The sequence below is a fragment of the Garra rufa genome, chromosome 22 (assembly GCF_049309525.1).
Source record: "Garra rufa chromosome 22, GarRuf1.0, whole genome shotgun sequence".
Classification (NCBI taxonomy): domain Eukaryota; kingdom Metazoa; phylum Chordata; class Actinopteri; order Cypriniformes; family Cyprinidae; genus Garra; species Garra rufa.
The window spans coordinates 38,916,344-38,940,343 of record NC_133382.1 but is presented as its reverse complement, the minus strand read 5'-3'; the positions used below and the strand labels follow the sequence as shown (position 1 = coordinate 38,940,343).

The window sequence follows — 24,000 nt, the reverse complement described above, 5'->3', positions numbered from 1 at the left end:
ATTACAACACAGGATCCAGATGATCAGAGAGTTTGATCTGGATTTGGAAAACCCTAGTTTGCTGTCCAGGATCGGATCTGTCTCAGTCTTCAGTGAGCAGTTGGTTATTTCTTCAGTCAGTTTCTCATCATGTGTTCTTCTTCAGGTGATGTCCAGCTGATGGCGCTGTAAACACTGAGGTTCATGCAGATGAGAGGAACTAAATTAGCATACAGCTGCTTATTATTCATTTGATTCATATGTGTATTTACTTTAACAGCTATGGTTGTGATTTATAAAGGAAAACAGACTGTTGTGCAAATTTACTCCTGTAATTCTGTGTATTTGGACTTTTTTAAGGGCTGATCATTCATGTTCTAACAAACACTGATTATTTCAGAGATCAGCTGCTACTCAAACTCATTCAGTTACCGGTTTCTCATCAGAGATGTGCTCACTGTAGCCACAGGATGTTTGTCTCTGAACAGGAAATCACATGACTGACTAGAGGAAGTACTGAGAGCTGAATGTTTCTGACGGATGCGCTGGAACATTCTGGATCATGTGGTTCTGTGTCATTATTGTCCGTGAGGTTCCGGTTTACATTTATCTGCTGTGATTGAACACAGACATCAAACACACAAAACCTGATCAGCTTCATCGGTTTATGAGTGAACCCTTGTGCAGAGGGTCATCTAAAGGTCAAAGGTCGGCAGAGTTTATTCTCACTGATCTCCCACAAAAAGAGCCTAAAATCATTTGAATGAAAGTGCATGAAGATTCTGTGTGTTTCAGCTGGTAAATGTGACCCTGGAGCACAAACCCAGTCTTAAGTAGCACGGGTTTATTTGTAGCAATAGCCAATACATTGTTTGGGTCAAAATGATCCATCATTAGGATATTAAGATCATGTTCCATGAAGATATTTTGTAAGTTTCCTACTGTAAATATATCGAAACTTAATTTTTGATTAGTAATATGCATTGCTAACAACTTTAAAGGTGATTTTCTCGATATTTAGATTTATTTATTTTTTGCATCCTCAGATTCCAGATTTTCACATAGTTGTATCTCAACCAAATGTTGTCATATCCTAACAAAGCTTATTTTTTCAGCTTTCAGATGATGTATAAATCTCAATTAAAAAAATGACCCCCTTATGACTGGTTTTGTGGTCCAGGTTCACAAACAATAAATGACACAAACAGCCTGATTCTGCCTCACTCAGAGCGACTGATGTCTTCTATAATGTCATACGTGATATAATCTTTATAACAGCACAATAAATAGACGGATTAACAAAAGAAGGAGAAAGACGTCTCATATCTTCTGTCGCTGAGGTCAGTGGTATTTAGTCACTTTATGATAAGTCTACTATATTTGTCACAGTGTTTTAGTAACTCACTTCTGTGTTTTACAAAATCAGCAGTTTTTCTGTTCACTCCATGACATGTTCTTAATTTTGCATATGTGACCCTAGACCACAAAACCAGTCATAAGGGTCAATTTTTTCAGTTTTGTGATTTATTGAGAATTATGCATCATCTGAAAGCTGAATGAATAGGTTTTCCATTGATGTATGGTTTGTTAGGATAGGACAATATTTTGTTGAGATACAACTGTTTGAAAATCTGGAATCTGAGGGTGCAAAAAATCTAAATATTGAGAAAATCGCATTTAAAGTTGTCCAAATGAAGATCTTAGCAATGCATATTACTAATCAAAAATTAAGTTTTGACATATTTACGGTAGGAAATTTACAAAATATCTGCATGGAACATGATCTTAATATCCTAATGATTTGATCCATACAATGTATTGTTGGCTGGTTTTGTGAGTCACATATTATTGTGATTATGCAGGTCATAGTAAGATTAGTTAATATTACTGCTTGATTTAAATGTCTACAAATATTAAGTCACATTTACTGACATAAAATGATAGAATTATTTATTATGGTTTATATTCTGTGATTATTGATGAATCGATGCTGGATTTCTGCTTGTGTTATTGCTGAGTAAATGTAAATATAGTTTATATGAAGTTGTCGTGATTGACAGGTGAGGTGCGGCTCCGCCCCCTCTGCGAGTTGACCAATAGGCGCGTGGCAGGGGGCGCTCATGGGCACGTGAACGCGCACAGCTGATTGTCTCCGGAGGAATGGGGATGAAGCGCGTGAATTCTGCGCGATGAAGAAAGTTTCTTCAGGATCAGATGATGACGGTGAGTGATTGATCAGTTGATTGATTGATTGAGTGATAGATTGATGATATTAGAGCGTGAGCTGATGCTGATTCTGCGCCTGAAGTTTATGTGAAACACAGTAAAGCGGTTCATCAGCAGATAAGAGTCTGTTATTTGTTCATTTGTGTCTCATATGAGTTTGATTGATCAGATCGCAATCAATATCCCTCCTATCGAGATCGATCAGGAGTTAAAACGCGTTTCAGTCAGATTCGAACATCACAGATTCAGACACATCGAGCTCAAAACTCTGAACCACAAAACCACAGTCTGCAGTTGCACGGGTTTATTTGTAGCAATAGACAACAATACATTGTATGGGTCAAAATGATCGATTTTTCTTTTATGCCAGAAATCATTAGGATGTTAAGATCATGTTCCATGAAGATATTTTGTAAGTTTCCTGCCGTAAATATATCAAAACTTAATTTTTGATTAGTAATATGCATTGCTAAGAAGTTCCTTTGGACAACTTTAAATGGAATTTATCTCAATATATTTATTTTTTTGCACCCTCAGATTTCAGATTTTCAAATAGTTGTATCTCGACCAAATATCTTCCTTTTCCTAACAAACCATACATCAGTGGAAAAGCTTATTCAGTTTCAAATATGTGACCCTTATGAGTGGTTTTGTGGTCCAGGGTCACAAATGCTGAATAAAAAAAGCTCTTGATCTGATGAATCACATTCATATGTTTAGTCTGAGAGAATCACGACCATCATCCTTCTTTCCTGAGAACTCATGATGAAGGTGTTTCAGATGCAAAGTAAACCGCTCCTATATTTACTTACAGTCACATTCACTTTAAACACACCTGGAAAACTAACATGACTCTGTTCCAGCCCCTCATTATTCCAACCTTGTTCAAAATTATACCCATTGAATAAAATACGTAAACCCTGATGCAATGTAATGTTTAATGCACTTCATGATGTTGGTGTCTAATAATGATATATTGATGTCAGTATGGTACATTTAATGCTAAGTTTAAAACATTAAAATGTAATAAGCATGGTGAAAGTAGTAAACAAGGTACAAGTAATCTGAATAGGGTAATCATCCTAGATTGTTACTAACCACAATTGTCATCATGTCATTTGTAAGTATTCGACCCAGCACTGTCAATGTGTGTTGAACGGAAAATAGAGAACAGTATGTCTTAGTCTGGAGTGGCATCTGGCAAACAAATCCTTTATTATCTGGGAATGTTTGGATCATTTTTCCAGTTATTCATGAATTGTTGTGCAAACGCACAGTGATCATTTCTGTGGCTCTTGCTGTTGTCCATCATTTCCAGAGCAGGTCTGATGTATAATACTGCACTCGCTTCTATCATTGACAACAGCAACACATCTAAATGGATGTCATCAGGGTTGGGGTCAATTCAGGAATGAACTCAATTCCAATTCAAAGAAGGAAATGGAATTGGAATTCAACAACGATTACAGGAAACAGAGTTGGAATTGAATTGGAATTACAGGAAGTGGAATTCAATTGAGGGAAATTCCACTGAATTCCGTTTATTGCTGTTTCTGAGCATTTATTTGTGATTGCATTTAGAGACATACATTTGAACTTTATGTATGATGCCTTACAAATACCAAGTAATGTATGAAATAGAGTTGATCAAATGCAAGTAAATAAAAATGAGAACTGTACATTATGAATTAATAATTGAATGACAGTGGTGATAAGTTTCTGGATACATTCAATATACGAATACCACATAATATATGTCTCAACTCACAAACAGATGAGTCATGTTCATTCATGTATTTCATTCACTTTTTATTGCATCGAATTATCATCATTCCCTGAAATTTGTCATGTGAAATGATCACGCTTAACATACAGTACTTTGTATTTCTTTTATATGTTTGTTGTTTATGTGATTTACAATATTTAATGTACTATAAACTATTAAGCCAATCAAGTCAAATTATTTTATTTAGCAACTCGAGTGGAATTTAGTGGAATTTATTTAATTTCAATTCTGTTTCCTGACATTCCAATTCAATTCCAATTCCATTTCCTGTCAGCTGCATGCAATTCCAATTCCAGTTCCATTCCAGGAAGTGAATTAGAATTTACCATTCATTCTCAATTCAATTCATGGATGTCATGATATTTCGTAGAATTGTGGGACGTCCATTACTATTCACTTAGCTTCACATTGAACTGTCTGAAGACCTTCTTCATCAAACGTTTGTGTTCTTAAGGTGGCATTAAAAACTTTTTAATCCAGTGTTTTTCAACCTTTTTTGAGCCAAGGTACATTTTTAATTGAAAAAAATCACAAGGCACACCAACAATCGAAACTGTAAAAAAATGAAACTCTGTAGCCTATGTTAACAATATACAGCTATTCTTATCGAAGTGTCTTGAACAGGAATCAAATAAACACAAAGAAAAAAGTATTTTATGATCTTTCATATTGCTTCTTCTTTCAAAAAAAAGTGCAATTAACAATATACAGTCATTCTTATCGAAGTGTCTTGAATAGGAATCAAATAAACACAATGAAAACAGTCTTTTCTGATCATATATATTTTTACCTACTCAGTGTGAAACCTGGGCCTGATTGGATGAACACAGAGCTGATATCCTGGCAGGAATTGAAGAAAGACACACACGAAGCTCTTCCTCAACAGCTCTTAGTCTCTCTCTGTTTTTAGTTTTTATAGCAGTCAGGGTTGAGAAGCTTGACAATAGCATATTATTCGCAGACAATAATTTATTAGTTTTCAAAAAATGTTTTAGACCAATTAGGTAAAATTGAATAATTTCCCACGGCACACCTGACGATCTCTCACGGCACACTAGTGAACCGCGGCACAGTGGTTGAAAAACACTGTTTTAATCAACCTTTCCCGTGAGCTTTTATAACGTGAAGGTTGGAGGATTAGAATCCACTTGATTCCTTTCTGCAGAAGTGTGTTGTTAATCTGAGATCAGTTTCAGCCTCTAAATGTCTACAGTCATAAGATCATCTGTTGCTAGTAATGATTCGTCACAGTGCGTTAATAAATCTGATCAAAGGCGACTTTTAAAGACCGTTCTAGTGATTTCAGTGGAGTGTTTTGTCCATTAGGGTTGAATATTTGAAGGCTGCGTGTTTTTCAGAGGACGTCAGTCTGACGGTTTATGTCTGCGGTTCGTACGCTGCACGTGCAGAGATGGTCTGTTGAGTCCGGCAGCAGCGCCGTGGAAATGTTTAGAGGAGAAGTTCTGGCCATGATGAGAATGTGATTAATCTGCTGAGCGCAGGCTAAAACACAGACCCACTGTGTGACTGGTTCATGTCGTTTCATTTGGTGTCCTTTTGATCATTTACTGCACATTTCTGTCATGATAGATGATAGAAAACTTTACCATCTTTACACTGCAGACTTACTCTTATAATTCCAGCATTTTCATGTTTCTGTGTAATCTCAAATGAACACCTGTGTAAATGCGTTTATTATTAGACATCCGGGTTATTCACGATTCATCAGAAAAACATCTGTCCTCATCTGATTTCATATTTTGTTGTCTAGACTCAAACACATTTGCACTGTAATGCATTTGTGTTCCAAAGCAATAAATGTAAAAGGCAAAATTAAACACAAGACAGCACAGTTGCTGTGAGTATGATTTGAAAGTATTGTGGAAATATCAGGGGTTTGTGAATGTAGTCTGGTTAGTCAATTTGGTTGAGAATGTGGGTGGGGTTTTAAAAAATGCAAAGGTTCTATAATGCAGAGGATCATCAGGACTCCACTAACAGACCCTTAAAAGGCGTGAGGTTTTGGTTAGGGTTGATTCTGAATGAACTATATCTGATATCTGCCATTCTCTGAATTGAATCCGTGAACACCAGTGAATCTGAATCCAGTGACCCTTCAGCTAAAGTTAATGGTGAGTTTAGTTTTAGATGTCGGCTGGAGTCTGTTCTTAAATGTTTAGTCTGAGTAGTTAATAGAGCTTCATCATCATCATCACTGCAGCTACTGAATAAACGCTGCTTGTGCATCTTCATATTTGACTACTGAATCACCTAATTATGAGTGAGTCATAATAATAACAGCTGATATTTGTGTTTAAATAGTGGGAGAAAATATCCATGTGTGTGTGTTTGTGTTTCCTATGGTCTGAACCCAGTGTGACCTAAATATTTGTTCATGGAGTCTCAGAGTCGGAGGAACTTCAAGTGTGTTTAAATTCGAGGACGGCTTGTTCTTGGTTTTTCTTTCGCTCAGTGCGTCTCTGAAGCGTCTGTGTTTGGAGTGTGATGGACTCATACAGGATATACTTCTGACAGCTGATTGTTTATCGTTGAATCTGTTTATTATTTACTATTGCATGCATTTATTCTTCTGTTCTTTAACCTCACAATGAGGAACAGCCTGATTTCACTGATAGGAATCTCTGTGTGTTTCAGGTCATTTCCTGTGACGCTGAGTTTCTGTTTCTGTCATGATCAGTCAGTTTGTGTCCAGCGTCGGCCATCTGAAGGTAAACACCTGTAGATGAACAATAGATATTTCATAATAAGTATGTTTGCTCATTTAATGAAGAAAAAAGTATTATATATATACACTTTGCTCTTAAAAGTTTGGGATCAGTAAGATGTTTAGCGTTTTTTTATAAAAAGTCAAAGTTTCATTTATTTGATTACAAATACAAAAAATGTAATATTATGAAATATTATAGCAATTGAAAATAACAGTTTTTTATTTTAATATACTTTGAAATATAATTTATTTCTATGCACATGATCCTTCAGAAATCATTCTAATATGCTGATTTCTTACTTTTACTAACAGTTGTGCTGCTTAATATTTTTTTTGGAACCTGTGATACTTTTTCCAGGATTCTTTGATGAATAAAAAGTTAAAAAGAACAGCATTTATTGTTAGAAAAGGTTTATATTTTAAATAAAAGTCTTTACTATCATTTTTAATCAATTTAACACATCCTTGCTGAATAAAAGTATTAATTTCTTTCAAAGAAGGAAAGAAAGAAAAAAATTACTGACCCCAAACTTTGAATGAGGTGTTTATTGTTATAAAAGTCATGTGACACTGAATACAAGAGTAATGATGATGAAGATTCAGCTTTGCATCACAGGAAAAAATATTAAAATGGAAAACCACTATTTTAAATTGCATTAACATTTCACAATATGAGTTTTTTTTCTGTATTTTCAATTAAAATGAACACAGCCTTGATGAGAAAAGTCTCCTTTAAAAAGCAATAAAATTCTCACTGATCCCAAACTTTTGAGTGGCAGTGATCTGTGTGTCTGTGGTCAGGTGGAGGGCGGCCGCTGGAGTCTGTTTGGCGTGTCGAGGGTTAATCATGTCACACGGTGCAGATCTTCATCATGTGTTCGGTGCTCTAAAGTCTGCGGCTTCATCCTCCTCCTCATCTTCATCATGGTGTCTTACATGCTGTCCACCGAGAGGAAGACTCTGCTCTTCGCTTCGTATCTGCTGGAGGAGGACCCGAGTGAAGACGCCCTCAGAGACGTGGTGCGCAGCATCGCAACTAAAGTGAAGTTCGGAGCCAGACGCATTCCTGACGTCAGCGAGCTGATCGACCTCGAGAAACACGTGAGTATAGCGTCATATTCATCCAGAGCTGATAAAAGGTTTAAATTTGATCAAACAGACACAAAATGTCATCAGAAAGTTTCAGATACATATTAAAATGATTAAGGTTCACCCACAAATGAAAATGAGCTCACCCTCAGGTCATCCGAGTTATAAATGTGTGATTCCATCACTGTCTCACCAAAGGATGCTCTGCAGTGAATGGGTGCCGTCAGAATGAGAGTCCAAACAGCTGATAAAAACATCACAATAATCCACACCACTCCAGTCCATCAGTTCACATCTGGAGAAGACAAAAACTGAAACAAATCCAACATTTAGATGTTTCTCGAAATGTGTTCTCATGAACAAACTCATCTACATCTTTAGACAAATATTCATTTTTGGGCAAACAGTTCGTTTAACATCAGCATATAAAGCAGCAAGTGTTCTTCCATTCCGGTCCATCAAATGAAGGTGATGAGAAATACAGGTGATGTTCACAGGTGATGCTTTCAGACACTGGTGGATAATAGGGATGTGACCAGATCTTGTGGCACGATGTGAGAACGTGACGATATCCTCGCAAAACATTTGCAGTGTTTACATTAGAGCTGCACGATTCATCGTTAAAAGATCACAGTCTCTATTCGAACACCCACACGACCGTATTCCTGAATGAGAGTGATTCAGCAGCGTCTGTTACGACTGTTTGACACGCTCCACTGAAACAGGTATTAAAGACATTCAAATCCACATTCTTGCTGCAGCTGATCCAGAAAGAACAACACAAACAGTCTTTTTAACCACACAATCATCATTATTTCTGTTACAGACATTTAAAAAATAGAAGTACTGGGATAAAAGCTTATAGTTTGGGTATAAACACTTATTGTCTACAGTAGCCATCAAAACCAAAGTATCTTAACACGTATGTATCGTAACGCATATCCTCTGCGCATTTAAAAAAGTATTTATTATTGAATCATTCATTCAGGAGATTCCAATAGTGAAACAAGTCTTTGTTAATTGAGACACTGGCTCCTTCATTTTTTTAAATTTTGTTAGAATATAAACTTAAGCAATGAACATTCAATCAGAACCACTAGTAAATTACGTGATCTCCAATTTATAAAAGAAAATAGTTCTTCAATTTATCCAGAATCATGCCGCTTTAGTTTACATGTTCATTACTTAATTTCATAAAGTACAAGTTCATATCAAAATGCACCTACATTTTTTTTTTTTTTGCATTTTGTGTTTTTAGTTGAATAAAATATTTTTCCCTATATATTTAATTGAGGGTTTCTTTAAAAAGGTTTTAAAAATCTTGTCTCGTTTTCGTTCTATAAGTGTCTCATCACACTCCTAGTGGATAATATTGACTGTTTCTGTAGATACTGAGTATGAACTTGTTTATGATTCATACTGAACACTGAAGCTGAATTTCTGCATGTTTAATAATCATCATCATCATCATCATCATCATCATCTCTGTAATGGGAACAGGACTGGGAAAGCCAGGAAACAGTTCTTTAGTGTTCTTGTTCCTCTAAAAGTGTCTTTCCGGACGCTCTGCCAGGAAACTCCATTAAATGCAGTGACGCCCGAGAGTGTCTGGAGATCAACGCTCTTCTGAAAGCCTGTAATGGTGTCTGATGTCAGCGTGATGATGGATTAGAGACTCTATTGAATGATGACGGCCAGTGTTTGAGCTGCTTCGGTCAGGATCTGATGAACGTGAGCTAAACGGTGACAGTATTTACAGCGGCTGAGTGCGTCTGAACCTCCCCGAACCTTGATTTGAAACTCTAGTGTCTAACAAACCTGTCAACCCATGAAAACAATAGTTGGAGAACCATTTGTGATTCCCAAAAAAACTTTCAGTCATCTTGAAATAACTACTTAAATCTTGGTGTGAAGATTGATCTTAAGAACCTTTAGTGCAATGGAAATATTCCACCAGTGTTAGGGGTAAGGCATTACAAATAACGCAAGTTACCTAATAATATTACTATTTCCAAGTAGCTAGTAAAGTAACACATTACTTTTTAATTGACAAGAAAATATCTGAGTTACTTTTCCTCCATTTATTGATTAAAAGCTCTTCTGTCCCCATGTTGAGAGAAATTGTGAGTAAGATGTTACTTTAGTTCTAGAATAAATGTGAACATGCATTAATTCATCTCACTCACTGAAAAACAGATACAGTATTCCTCAAAATGGATAATATAAGTGAAAATCAACGCAAACCTGCAATAATTAAATATTAAATAATACAAATATCCTTTATGTATTTAATCCCATTTTGTCTTTGCTGCTGACCTTCAATTATTCAATTCATCCAGACTAATAAGAAAAAATTACGCAAGATAATCTAACATTTGTTTATTGCTGAAGAGTTGACATTTGTTCTTCTGCGGTCTACTGTACAGACGACAATTTACTTTTCTCTAAGTCTGAGGCTTTTGCTGTGAAAAGGCTTTTACATTTGACAAAAATACAACTTTTTATATTAAAAACAAAGAAGCAAGCCCTGCCCAGATTTAAAAAGTAACGTAATGCATTACTTTTCATAAAAAGTAACTAAGTAACATTAGTTACTTTTTTAGGGAGTAACTCAATATTGTAATGCATCACTTTTAAACATGACTTTCCCCAACACTGCATCTCACAGATGTTAAAGTTCCTCAAGGAGCAACAGATGCCACAGAAGAAGCTGTATCATGTGATGATCTCTCTGTGTGTCTGCAGATGTTCTCTGTGATTCCGCAGCACTTTCTGCCGGACGTTAAGAACCCCTGCTGGTTGGAGGATCTGCGTGGAAACGTGAGCGAGGATCCGTACGGATCAAACCTGTTCGGCCGCTCCTTCAGACAGATACAGCTGTTCTTGGAGCAGATGAGCGGCTCGTTCAGACAGCGATTAACGCGGCACGATGGGAAACTCCAGCGGCTGCGCTGTCTTCCTTATTTCTACATCATCGGTCAGCCCAAGTGCGGCACCACGGACCTCTACGAGCGCCTGAGCTTTCATCCGGACGTCCGGCTCACGCTGCTTAAAGAGCCGCACTGGTGGACCAGGAAGAGGTTGGGTAGGTTTGTGTGTGAGTTTCCTGTGTGTCTGATGATCGGCTCACAGAGAAGCTGCTTTCATCACGACTAAAGAAACAAACCAGAACTGGAATAAAAGCAGTGAAAATAAACAGTTCTGGTTTGTTCTTGTCAGAAGCATCTTCACAGAGGAGAGTCTCATCAGAGCGGACCATGAAGCTTTGATCCCGTGAGAATGTGTTCGTCAAGGCTGATGGAGACACTAATATAATCATCTGATGTTTCATCTGCCACATTAATAATAATGCTTTTAAATACAGAAACACATGAAACATCACTGGATTTGATTCATATTTTTAAAGGTCTACAAAATATTTGAAAGAGCTCGAGTTAGAACAGATCAAATCTAACATTCTCACAAATTCATAGATTTTTTCTACAATCCATCTCTTTATACTGGCACTATATGTACAGAGATGAATTGAGGGATTTTTTTTGTATGTTTGCTCAATGACAAAAAGATTATCAGTCTATAGATGTAATAATAGGCTTATTTGAACAGCGAGAGACAGAATAACAACAACAAAAACTCCCCAAATAACACATTTCAAAAAAGTTATAAATTGATTTGCATTCTAATGAGTGAAATAAGTATTTGACCCCCTATCAATCAGCAAGATTTCTGGCTCCCAGGAGTTATTTATACAGGTCACGAGCTGAGATTAGCAGCACTCTCTTATGTTGTTTATGACCCCAAGAACACCATCCCCACCGTCAAACATGGAGCTGGAAACATGCTTTGGGGGTGTTTTTCTGCTAAGGGGACAGGAAAACTGCACCCCATCAAAGTGACGATGGACGGGGCCATGTTCCATCAAATCTTGAAAATGGGATGTGGATGGGTATTCCAGCATGACGATGACCCAAAACACAAGGCAACAAAGGAGCGGCTCAAGAAAAAGCACATGAAGGTCCTGGAGTGGCCTAGCCTAGAAAATCTGTGGAGGGAGAGTTCGAGTTGCAAAATGTCAGCCTCCAAACCTTAATAAATGGAGAGGATCTGCAAAAGGGAGTGGGTTAAAATCCCTCCTGAGATGTGTGCAAACTACTAGAAACATCTGAACTCTGTGATTGACAACAAGTACTAAGTCATGTTTTGCGAAGGGGTCAAATACTTATGTCACTCATTAAAGTGCAAATCAATTTATAACTTTTTTGAAATGTGTGTTTTCTGAGTTTTTTGTTGTTATTCTGTCTCTCACTGTTTAATTTACCATTGAAATTATAGACTGATCATTTCTTTGTCAGTGGGCAAACATACAAAAGTGTTTTTGTACTTTGGTGTTATTTTGTCTTGCTGATGCAATATGGAAATATCGTGGATGAGTGACACAGTCATGTGACTAAAACAGATAAAATAAAAACAGCCTGTTTGGTGACCATCTGAAGTGGTGTGTGTGTGTGTGTGTGTGTGTGTGTGTGTGTGTGTGTGTGTGTGTGTGTGTGTGTGTGTGTGTGTGTGTGTGTGTGTGTGTGTGTGTGTGTGTGTGTGTGCAGGAGTCATTCATTCTGGTGAACGTCCACACACACGTTTCCCGTTTGATGATTACCTGGACCTGTTTGATCCGGTGGCTCATCAGATACAGCAAAGCCTTCTGGGAAACTCCAGCAGCAGCATCATCACCGGTACCGTTCTCACATCTGTGTGTCTGAGCGTTCGGTTTGTTTGAGCGTTTGATCTGTATGCTGTAGTTTTCAGTGTGTTGAGTGTAATGCTACAAAATAACACATTACTGCAAGTACTCTACTGTAGATTGAATTCCCATCTAACAATTACTGTAAAAGGTTACTTTTTATTAAGTTCAATTTGTTACTTTAAAAAAAAAAAACAAATACATAAATAAATGCAGTAGTTTTGTTACCTTTAGAAGTTTATTGCTATTATAGTTTTTTACAAACATCAGGACACATTTCTCAATACTAAAGCCACTTTTTTTTCCTTTTCTTTTTTTCAACTTGACACAGCAGTTCATTTCACATTCAAAATGCACTAAAACTACCAAAACACTTCATTAATGCCTCAAATCAACTCATTCTTACATAACTCTAGCAAAGGTTTTCTCCAAACAAACACTTTATCACTGAGAACACAACAACCTCAAAAACACTAGCAACAGGTAGCATTTTATAGTGTTTTCTTTTGCAAAATTTCTTTACAAAACAAGAATGATACTTTCTACAGTTTATAAATCATTGCAGTATATGTTACATGATCCATGTTTACATTACATTACACAATTATTGGTAATGAAACTGAAAAAATTGTAACACTTATGAAGATGTTCAGCTACATGCAACTGCTTTGATAGTATTGATTTTTACATTTTTCTATATGATATTACTGTAGAAATGTTACAAAATTCTGTCTTCTTCATTTTTATACTGTGCTAGGTTTTGAACTCAAGTTTTGAAAACAGTATGTACACATGTGCAAGTTGGCTTCTGTAGTACATAAAGTTTTGGTGGTGTTTGTGTCAAAGTGATAAAAGAATTAATGTTATTTATTAATGCATTTTATGCCAAAGCAATGGTAATTGATTCACAGTTGAGTCCACATAGACTGATGTTGTGCTCGCTCTCTGAAGAGTTTTAAAAAAGTGACCTAAGTATTGAGAAATGTGTTCTAGTGATTGTAAAAAAAAAAAAAAGTTTTTTTTTTTTAAACTAAATTCAAAGTCCAATGATTGCGCTTCCTTAAAGAATGGCAGAAGCAACATTTGGTTTTGATAAGTGGAAAAATACCCATTGCTTAGAATTTATGACATGTTTCAACAAGAAAACCACTGTAAAACATCCTAAACTGAATACGTGTCGTCCTCATTGAATAACATCAGTAATTGATTAAAGCACTTGCCACGGCAACATTTCCATGCTGAACTGTGTGTGTGTGTGTGTGTGTGTGTGTGTGTGTGTGTGTGTGTGTGTGTGTGTGTGTGTGTGTGTGTGTGTGTGTGTGTGTGTGTGTGTGTGTGTGTGTGTGTGTGTTTGATTGACAGGTGAGGCCAGTGCTTCCACCATGTGGGACAACAACGCCTGGCTGTATTTCCATGACAACAGCACATGGGCGGAGCCTCCGTCACTCGTCCTGGACTTCATTCACACACTGCAGCCGGACGCACGCTTCATCGCCATCCTCAGAGACCCTGTGGAGAGGTCAGAGGTCACCGCACGGTTATCGTCCTTAACTAAAACCATTAAAAAAATTAATTACTTAAAATATCAAAAAATAGAGTTAAACCTCAGTGCTGAAGTAGTTCAGCTTGATGTGCTGATTCATCTGATGACAAACAGGAATAGACATGTGTTTTGTGTATATGTGTGTGTTTGAGGTTTGGTTGTGTAGTCGTGAGATGTTCACACTGCTGTTTGTGTCTGATGTTTTTCCTCAGGCTGTATTCGGATTATTTGTACTTCGGCACAGTTAATAAATCAGCGCTGGACTTCCATCAGAAGGTCTGTGAGTCTCTGCGGATGTTCGACGGCTGTCTGCGGGACGCGGGGCTGAGAGCGTGTGTGTACAACGGCACACTCAACAACGCCATGACCGTGAGTGACCTTTGACCTCTGGGGTCAACAAGAGATCTTCTCATTTACATATTCAAATGAGCTGAGTATCCTAAGTCAAGTCACATTTATTTCTACTTGTTCTCCTGAGCCGGACATTCATTATTAAAGGAGTAGTTCACTTTCAGAACAACAATGTACAGATAATGTACTCACCCTCTTGTCATCCAAGATGTTCACGTCTTTCTTTCTTCAGTCGTAAAGAAATTATGTTTTTGAGGAAAACATTTGAGGAGTGTTCTCCATATAGTGGACTTCTATGGTGCCCTGAGTTTGAACTTCCAAAATGTAGTTTAAATGCAGCTTCAAAGGACTCTAAACGATCCCAGCTGAGGAAAGAATGGTCTTTTTACATTTACATATTTTTTTTAACCTGAAATGCCCGTCTTGTCTAGTTCTGTGTATTCCAGTTCAAGACAGTTAGGGTATGTTGAAAAACTCCCATCTCGTTTTCTCCTCCAACTTCAAAATCGTCCTACATCGTTGCAGAAGTACAGACCCAGTGTTTACAAAGTCAAAGTGCAAAGAAAATCAAACACCCTTTACAAAAAAGGTAAAACAGTGATGTAGAAAATGAGAAAATGAGATGAGAGTTTTTAGACATACCCTAACTGTCTTGAACCGGAGTGAACAGATTACGCATGCGCATCACAGAGCTAGACAAGACCAGCATTTGAGGTTAAAAAATATATAAATTTTTATTTTAGAAAATAATCAATCGTTTCACTAGTCAAGTCAAGTCAAGTCACCTTTATTTATATAGCGCCTTTTACAATACAGATTGTGTCAAAGCAACTGCACAGTATTTAAACAGCACAATAGTGTGTAAGTAACGCATTATTGTAACAATCAATTTTCAGTTAAAGGCAGTTCATCAATGAATTCAGTGATATCATCGTCAGTTCAGTTCAAATAGTATACGATATCGCTGGAAAATGTCCCCAACTAAGCAAGCCAGAGGCGACAGCGGCAAGGAACCAAAACTCCACAGGTGACAGAAATGGAGAAAAAAACCTTGGGAGAAACCAGGCTCAGTCGGGGGACCAGTTCTCCTCTGGCCAGACCAAACAACAGTTTGTACCAATGTCTGATTGTAGAGAACTCATCAGGATCCTGTGGTGTAGTGCCGATGGCCGTCAAGGTTGGCGAGGTCTTTATTGGTGATCCGCCTTGGAGCTCATCTGGTTGACATCCACGGCTATTGAAGTCATCTCTAGGTGGTGATCCATGATCTAAGCTGGGTACGGACTGGATCCGGGGGATTGGAGTGACCATCTGATCCGGATACAGGCTGGTAGGGGTGTCAAAATTAATCGTTTTTACGATGCATCGCGATGCAGACAAGGACGATTCGGTATCGGTTCAGTAATAGACCATAACCGGTTATAACGGACTCAGTCCAGTGCCAGAAAACGCGACCCAGGGGGCTTGTATGATTTTCCGGGAGGGGGGTTGGGCTAACGAGGGTACTACTCCACATGAATAAAACAAGTCTTCAGATTTTAACTGAAAGGATTATTGCCACTTTCTTTACACACCGGTGCATTTAACGAACTAACAAACATGAGTGTGCATTTAACAAATGTCTTTTTTTGTTAGTAATTCATTTAAAGGACTGAAACATTATTTTTATTTGGCTGAAAAGACTGGCTAAAAGCACTGAGCGCGTCTATCTGGCTCAGCACCGTTTTACCGTTTAGGCAGTATATTTAATATAGCCTAATGTTTTGTTGATATTGTGAGTGCGCACATAAATAATAATAGTAGACCTTTTGCAGTTTTGAATGATGCCTTTTTATAACAAAAATGGTGTATTTTAGGTTTCCGCTGTTATTAAGAAAAATGCAAGTGATCGCGTTTGAGCTTCCATGTCAGCTGCAAAGTCCGCTTTCGCTTTCACTCTCCGCAAAAACGATTGGATATGCGACTAACCGCGCACATTTATCTAGGTTAAATGTTTAAATTAATATTCTGAAATGCATCAAGTGTTTTATGTCTATAGATTTTATTTAATGCAAGTCGTGTTGATTTGAGAAGGCTAAATTTATCAAACATGCTCAACTCATTGCTGCTGGCCGCTTGTTCGTTAGGTTAGGTTAAAAAGACAAAAACTTGAATTTAACAAACATAAAATGTTCCAAACATATTTCTAAATTAACTTAAAAAGGAAACAAAACGAAATCTAGCCACTTTGCCTTTAGAATCCAAAACTGAACTACTTTAATGGCTGCAACACGAACTCTGTTCTGATAAATTGTCGGACAAGGACGGGGCTCGGGTCTGAGAGTCTCAGGCTGGGCTCGTGCAGGACTCTATTCGTTCCCTCGTTTCAATTAAATAAGATCTGAGCGGTACCTCTCGGTTGAAATCGTATTTGTTTAGTTTTCGCGTTTAAAATGACTATAGCGGCAGCTTTTATAGCAAAATATATACGGCCCTTTTCTGTGGTGGAAAACCCCGACCACCTATTAAATACACTGGAGCCGCGATATAAGCTTCCCTCACGCTGACACTTTTCAGAAAAGAACTCTAGAACGAAACCAAAGCCCAGGTATTTACTTTTGTGTATTTATTCTAAATGTTGCTGCTGTCTTCTGTGCCCAGACTTTAGTTTTGTTTGATACATTCAAGAAGTGTTTTTTCTTTGAGAAGGTAAAATTAAAGTTTCAGTTCATATATCTGACTGTTTGTATTTATTAACACAATTGTATATATTTGAAGTAAAATTGAAAAATGAGTATGTTTTATTCCTTAATTTAATGTACTTTAGAGTACAGTACAAGACAACAAACAACAACAAAAATAATCATTCTGCCCAACATCCTGTGTTTGGTCTGGGACAGGCCAAAGAACCTCTTCAGCATCACAGGCTAAATTAGCCCTGGCCAGGCAGCAGGGGTCAAATCCTCTTGCACGCCTGATCCAACCCTGGCACTCATCAACTAAAATATATGAGACTGCTTCTCTTCTTGCCCTTGCCCTTCTTTTGTCTTTTCCACATTGTCGTCATTGTCCTCCTTCTTCTCCTCCTCTTCCTCTTTCACCTCTTACTCTTCCTCATCAAAATTACACATTACTGTATGTGGGATATTGATTGAAAAAGACTGGATAGGATGCACAGTTACACTTATACAAGTGGTCTGACAAAAAAATCTAATCAAATAAAAACGCATTACAACGTCATTGTGAAATAGAAAAGAAAAATAAATTTGAAGTAAAATTGAAAAATGAGTATGCAGTGCATCGTCAATGCATCGTGATGCATCGAGATATTGTATTGAACCGAATCGATGACATGATAATCGTAATCGAACCGAACCGTAAGACCACTGTAGGTTCACACCCCTACAGGCTGGATAGATAAGACTCTTCTTCCTCAGCTGGGATCGTTTAGAGTCATTTGAAGCTGCATTTAAACTGTATTTTGGAAGTTCAAACTCAGGGCGCCATTGAAGTCCACTATATGGAGAGAAATCCTGAAATGTTTTACTCAAAAAAGTATTTCTTTATGACTGAAGAAAGAAAGACACGAACATCTTGGATGACAAGGGGGTGAGTACATTATCTGTACATTTTTGTTCTGGAAATGAACTACTCCTTTTAAGAGAAATCATACATTCAAAAATGAAACAACAAAGCAAAAGAAATATATTGTGAACAACCCTTACAGAAAAACCACATGAATTTCACATGTGTCCACAATGGGAATTCACACAGAATGTACATGAAAGTGTTCCAAAAGCACACGTTTCCACATGTGTCGCATGTGTTTTTGCACATGTGAAATTCATGTGTTTTTTCTGGAATAAACCCAAATATTTCACAATACAACTTCACTCAGTCATTCATGAGCTCTGAACTCGTAATTATGATATTTCTGACTCCACTTGAAGAACACCAGACGCCAGCTCTGTTCTGATTGGCTGTGTCATATTTTCACTGTGTGTGTGTGTGTGTGTGTGTGTGTGTGTGTGTGTGTGTGTGTGTGTGTGTGTGTGTGTGTGTGTGTGTGTGTGTGTGTGTGTGTGTGTGTGTGTGTGTACCTGGTATTCATCACGTTGTGGGGACCAAATGTCCCCATAAGGATAGGAATACCAGTAGATTTTGACCTTGTGGGGACATTTCTCAGGTCCCCATGAGGAAACAGGCTTATAAATCATGCACAATGAGTTTTTTTGAGGAAGTAAAAGTGTGCACAATCTCCTGTGAGGGCTAGGTTTAGGTGTAGGGTAGGGTTAGGGCGATAGAAAGTACGGTTTGTACAGTATAAAAACCATTACGCCTATGGAATGTCCCCATAAAACATGTAAACCCAACATGTGTGTGTGTGTGTGTGTGTGTGTGTGTGTGTGTGTGTGTGTGTGCGTGCGTGCGTGCGTGCGTGCGTGTGTGTGTGTTTGTTTTTGTGACATATCAGGACACAAATTGGTGTAATAACATGGGTATGACATAGGTATTACAAGGAGAGGGTGACTTATGAGGACATTGCCCATGTCCCCACTTTTCAAAAGGCTTATAAATCATACAGAATACGTTTTTTTGAGAATGTAAAGATATGCACAGTCTCCTGTGAGGGCTAGGTTTAGGTGTAGGGAAGGTGTAGGGTGATAGCAAATATCGTTTGTACAGTATAAAAACCATTACGTCTATGGAATGTCCCCACAATTCACAAAAACAAACATGTGTGTGTGTGTGTGTGTGTGTGCAGGTGCGTCTGCAGGTGGGCCTGTATGTGGTGTTTGTTCTGGACTGGCTGTCAGTGTTCAGTCGTGATCAGCTCTTAGTTTTGCGTTTGGAGGATCACGCTTCAAACCCGACGCTCAGCATGAGGAGGATCTTCAGCTTCCTGCGCTTAGGTCAGTCCTAATAAACTTGTTCATTTACATGCTGTGAGCAGCAGGAGGCGCCAGAGACCAGCAGACGTTCATCATCATCTTCCTCATCAGTGTTTTCACATAGAGAGCACAAATCAGAGTACAGTCAGGAAAGAGACAGTATAAAACAGCTGCATTAAAAAAACATAAGTGTAATGTGAATTAAAACAACTAAAGATAAAATAAATGAACCAAATATGACTATGTATATATCATGCATTATAAAAGTAGTTTTAATGCATTAGTTTTGCCTTGTAATGCACCTTATCAGGATTATCTCATTAATAATTGTAACCTCAGTTATAATACATCATCCCAGCAAACACATTTACGTTGTGGCGACGTCTGTGCAACGTTCCATTTTTATAATGGCAACGTCGCCGTCTACGTGCTCGCAACGTTTTAACAACGTGGAAATGCAAGACGCGAAAAGGCTGTGGCAACGTTGTTCATCAACCGTAAGGCGACGTTTTTACTACATGCATTTATTCATGCCAGATTATAAATAAAGCTTTTTTTCCCCTGCGTGTTATATGCACAGGATGAGTAGGCCTATGTAATACTTTTACATACTGTTTATTATTAAAAATCGTTCATTGATAGTTCTTTTTAACTTAACATCTGTGTAAACTTTGAATAAAACTTTGAGTAAAAATGCCATACAAAATTCATATAATCAAACTTTATTTCAAACCAAACATTTTATACATACCAAGGATAAGTTACCAAAAGGTATAGGCTATATTTGGGGGAAATGCGATATAGAGTATTACGTATGTAAATATATCAAAGTCATTTAGTTTAAGTATATTAAATTACAAATAAAGCAAAGGCATCTGAGAACGTTTATTAAACAAAAGTAAAACAACGAAACAGCGGTCACCGGCTGATGAGGCGGACTTTGGGCGGGAGAATACGGCGGACAGGTGATCGTAGTCAGGCAAGGCGGTAGGTCCAAGACAGATCTACAAATCCAGATGGCAGAGGCAGACGCAGAATCCAGTAGGCAGGCACAAGTCAACACCAAACACCAGGAATGATATCTGAATACTGAAAGAAATGTAGTTCGCATTACACCAAACTCGACCTGAAACTAACACTCGGTATGTGAATTATCAGCTATTCTGTTCATCCATTAACAGAAAAAAAATCTCTCATTGGACACGAAAATTAAAGGATTTGTTAGGATATTTACATATTTATCTGAGAGATATCAAAAAGCAATACTCACGTCCTGGCTTGAAGAATAATAACGGCCCAACTGTCTGTTCAACTTTAAAAAGCGCTTCGGAACAGTGAGGAGTAAATATCGTACAGGGGTTGTCCAGACAGCCTAAGCACAACTTTCAGAGATGGCCCTGAACCGCGGTAGAATGGCAACGTTGTGACAACGTAGTAGCAACCTGAGGACACAACGTAGAACCAACAACCTTTTAGCCATGTTGTTACAACGTTGCTAAAAGGCAACGTTCTGTGTTTGTTGGGATAATACTTCTCTATTCATTGTTGCGCCCTGAGACAGTATAATGCATTAAAACACGAATGCATTTTAACACTGGTTACAATTTGTTATGAAAAGATGTGATGCATTATAGTATGCATTGTGAATACTTTTATAAGGCATTACACATACGGCTTTATTTGAAGTGTTAGCAACAGTGTTTCTCAGATGTGTCTGACTGTATGATCTGTGTGTGAATGAACTCTTGCAGAACCGCTGTCTGATCAGAGACTGAGACAGATCAGCAGACGTCCCGCGTCAAACACCAGACGTACGTCTGACAGGGGTCTGGGGCCGATGTGGGCGATCACTCGAGAGCTGCTCACGCTGTTTTACGCCCCGTTCAATCGGAAGCTGGCGGAGGTTCTGCGGGACGAGTCGTTCACGTGGATCGGTGGCTCTGGACTCGTCTGATCGCGCACATGTCACACCAGATGAGTTTGACCTGAGAGAGTGTGGACAGTTGATCATTCTGTGGATCATGAAGCTTGCTGGAAGTATTTTAGTAAATAATGAAGTATTTTTAAATGGAGAAAAGGAGCCTGTCTTTTGTGTTTGATTCACTGACATCTGCTGGACAGATCCGTCCTCTGCTGTTTGCAGATTTATCTACCTGTCATCATTAGATTTATGAATCATGTGATCATAATGACAGATCATAATACTGGATTCAGTACGGTTAGATTAACTACATTAGATTAAACACAGACAACATTGATCCACTACGTCAGAGTCTTCAGATCAGATCTTTCAAGTTAATTCATGGGACGTCTGTCGCCCGTGTTTGTGATGTTTCTGGATCTCAGACATCATAAAGTCTGTCCAGCAACAAAAGGGAAAGTTCACCCAAAATAATTAATAAAAAACAAATTGTTGCCAAATTGGGACTTAGACAACTTTGGACCCCATTGACTTTCACTGTATAGATGAAAACCACTGGGCATTTCTCAAAACATGTGAATAGTGTTGTAGTCAAGACCAACTAAACCCAGACTAAAGCAGCGCTTCACAAATTCATCTGAAGGATCCATATTTACTGCCTGAGAATTGTATTTTATATTTAATCAATAAATACAATTAAAATAATAAGACACTGTAGAGAGCTGTTACCAATTAAAATTGAATCAAAATTTATCTTTGCACCGCGGAAGAGGCACAGAAGCTGAATCTGAATGTGTACAAATACAACTGCATAAATATTGTTGAGATTGATGTTTTACATTTATTCATTTAGCAGATGCTTTTAAAAATACAATGAAGTATGATAGGAAAATAAACCTTCTAAAAATGAAACTAAGATCACTAGCGGTAGATATTGCTTAACTGTGTTATAATATAAAAACAAGATCTCATACAAGTACTTTTTTGCCATTATATCTTGAATTTTTGGGGTGTTTGTATTCATTTTGATGACTTTTTTAACCCCATTGAATTCTCATTTGGCACAACAGTTTTAAAAGAAATCAAATTAAAAAGAATTGTTGATTGCATTTGAAGCAGGAAGTTTTATGTCCAATCAAATTAATGATTAATGTCAATAATTTAGACAATTTGTGACCCTGGACCTCAAAACCAGTCTTAAGTAGCACAGGCCAGTAGCAATAGCCAAAAATACTTGGTATGGGTCAAAATACTTCATTTTATGGCAAAAATCATTAGGATATTAGTTAAAGATCATGTTCCATGAAGATATTTTCAAATTTATATATCATAACTTAACTTTTGATTAGTAATATGCATTGCTAAGAACTTCATTTTGACAACTTTCAAGGCAATTTTCTCAATATTTAGATTTTTTTGTTCATATCTCAGCCAAATATTGTCCTATCCTAACAAACCATACCTCTTATAGCTGGTTTTGTGGTCCAGGTTCACTTTTAGTGATATTCCTGCAGCTGTGGCCTTGACCAGCCATCAAATAAAATCCAGACAAAGGCTGATCTCAAGTACTCCAACATTAGGTGTGAATGACATGAGGGCGAATAAATGATGACAGAATGATTATTTTTGAGTAAACAATCCTTTAAACAACAGCTTGGAAATCCAAAAAATACTTTATATCAGTTACAGAATTACAAAATGATGTGTGGAGTTTAGTCTCAACATTAACAGAAACAGCTGATGCTAACAAAAAGATCAAATAAAGAAAAGAACAGCGGTGCCATATAATGCGCAACAACCAACAGTGTTTATTGGAGCGGTTTCTGGCAGTCACCCGTATGACGGCGGTGAGTTTAGTTCAGTAAACTCCTCTCACGTTCATATATTATACTGTCAGATCATCATCATCTTCTCTCTGTGTGTCTGTGAGTTTGTTCTTGTCCAGGGTTTGATGGGAAACTCCTGGATCTCGCATCAGTCCCGCGGTGGGACTATCTCAGCGTAGCGTGAGAACGGCTCCTGTGCTTTTATGAAGAACCATAAATAGTTTGTGGAGGTTTCTGCTGTTTGATGGCTGTAGCAGCTCAGGAAGCTCAAGATCGCAAACGCAGAGGCTTCTGGGTAATGTACTCGCTCTGAATTTTATTATTTTGGCTTGACAGCGATGTCCTGTTATTGTACAAACGTGGGTTTGGGGTTTTCAGGACTCGTCCAGCAAACTCAGCACAGTCTGATCTGATTTACAGCGTCCGTTCGGACCCCAAGCGTTAGATTTTGGGCACCAAGTAATAGTTTCATGACCTTTTTTTTCATTTTTATACTTTTTACAACCATAAAATAACATTCCCAGGTTGTTCCGGGAAGTATAAATGTTGTGAAGAATATTCCTGTATTGATGGATTTCCTGTGAATATTTCTGTCCGTTTCCAAGGTGTCTGTGAGTTTGTTGTTGTTCTGTTGTCATGGTAACAGATGCTCAGGGCCAGTGGCAGAAACGCTGCAGAAAAACTAACGAAAGGATGATCAGTCTTTTCCTTCTCGCATGCTGCCAGATTGAGTTTTTATACATCTGACCAATCCTAAAGAAAAATATCAGAGGTCTTACAGTGAAACTATTGTAGTCAGTGTGTGCTGCAGAGTCTCTCTGTGTTTCAGACGCGCTGAGATCAGCTTCTCCGTTTCATCAAGTCACTCGTCCTGATCTTCTGACAGCGAGACGGAGGCGTCCTGGGTCTGCGTGTCGTGATGGAGTCTGGTCCAGCTGTGCC

At 37.9% G+C, this 24,000-nt stretch overlaps 1 protein-coding gene across 1 annotated transcript; it reads left to right on the top strand.

The window, feature by feature from the left end:
- The first annotated feature begins 1,691 nt into the window (after positions 1 to 1,691).
- Positions 1,692 to 21,991, top strand: LOC141298345 (carbohydrate sulfotransferase 15). The gene is made up of 9 exons (XM_073828842.1): positions 1,692 to 2,202; positions 6,647 to 6,720; positions 7,521 to 7,820; positions 10,554 to 10,893; positions 12,410 to 12,538; positions 13,909 to 14,065; positions 14,302 to 14,458; positions 19,185 to 19,332; positions 21,063 to 21,991. Exons 2-9 carry the CDS (start codon positions 6,682 to 6,684, stop codon positions 21,263 to 21,265), a joined length of 1,473 nt encoding a protein of 490 aa, XP_073684943.1. The 5' UTR covers positions 1,692 to 2,202; positions 6,647 to 6,681; the 3' UTR covers positions 21,266 to 21,991.
- The last annotated feature ends 2,009 nt before the right edge of the window (positions 21,992 to 24,000 follow it).

Excerpts from the sequence above, each read along its gene's own strand:
- LOC141298345 (XM_073828842.1), top strand. The coding sequence starts at position 6,682 with ATGATCAGTCAGTTTGTGTCCAGCGTCGGCCATCTGAAG. Across the intron at positions 6,721-7,520 it reads CCAGCGTCGGCCATCTGAAG|GTGGAGGGCGGCCGCTGGAG; the intron begins GTAAACACCTGT and ends GTCTGTGGTCAG. Across the intron at positions 19,333-21,062 it reads CTTCAGCTTCCTGCGCTTAG|AACCGCTGTCTGATCAGAGA; the intron begins GTCAGTCCTAAT and ends GAACTCTTGCAG.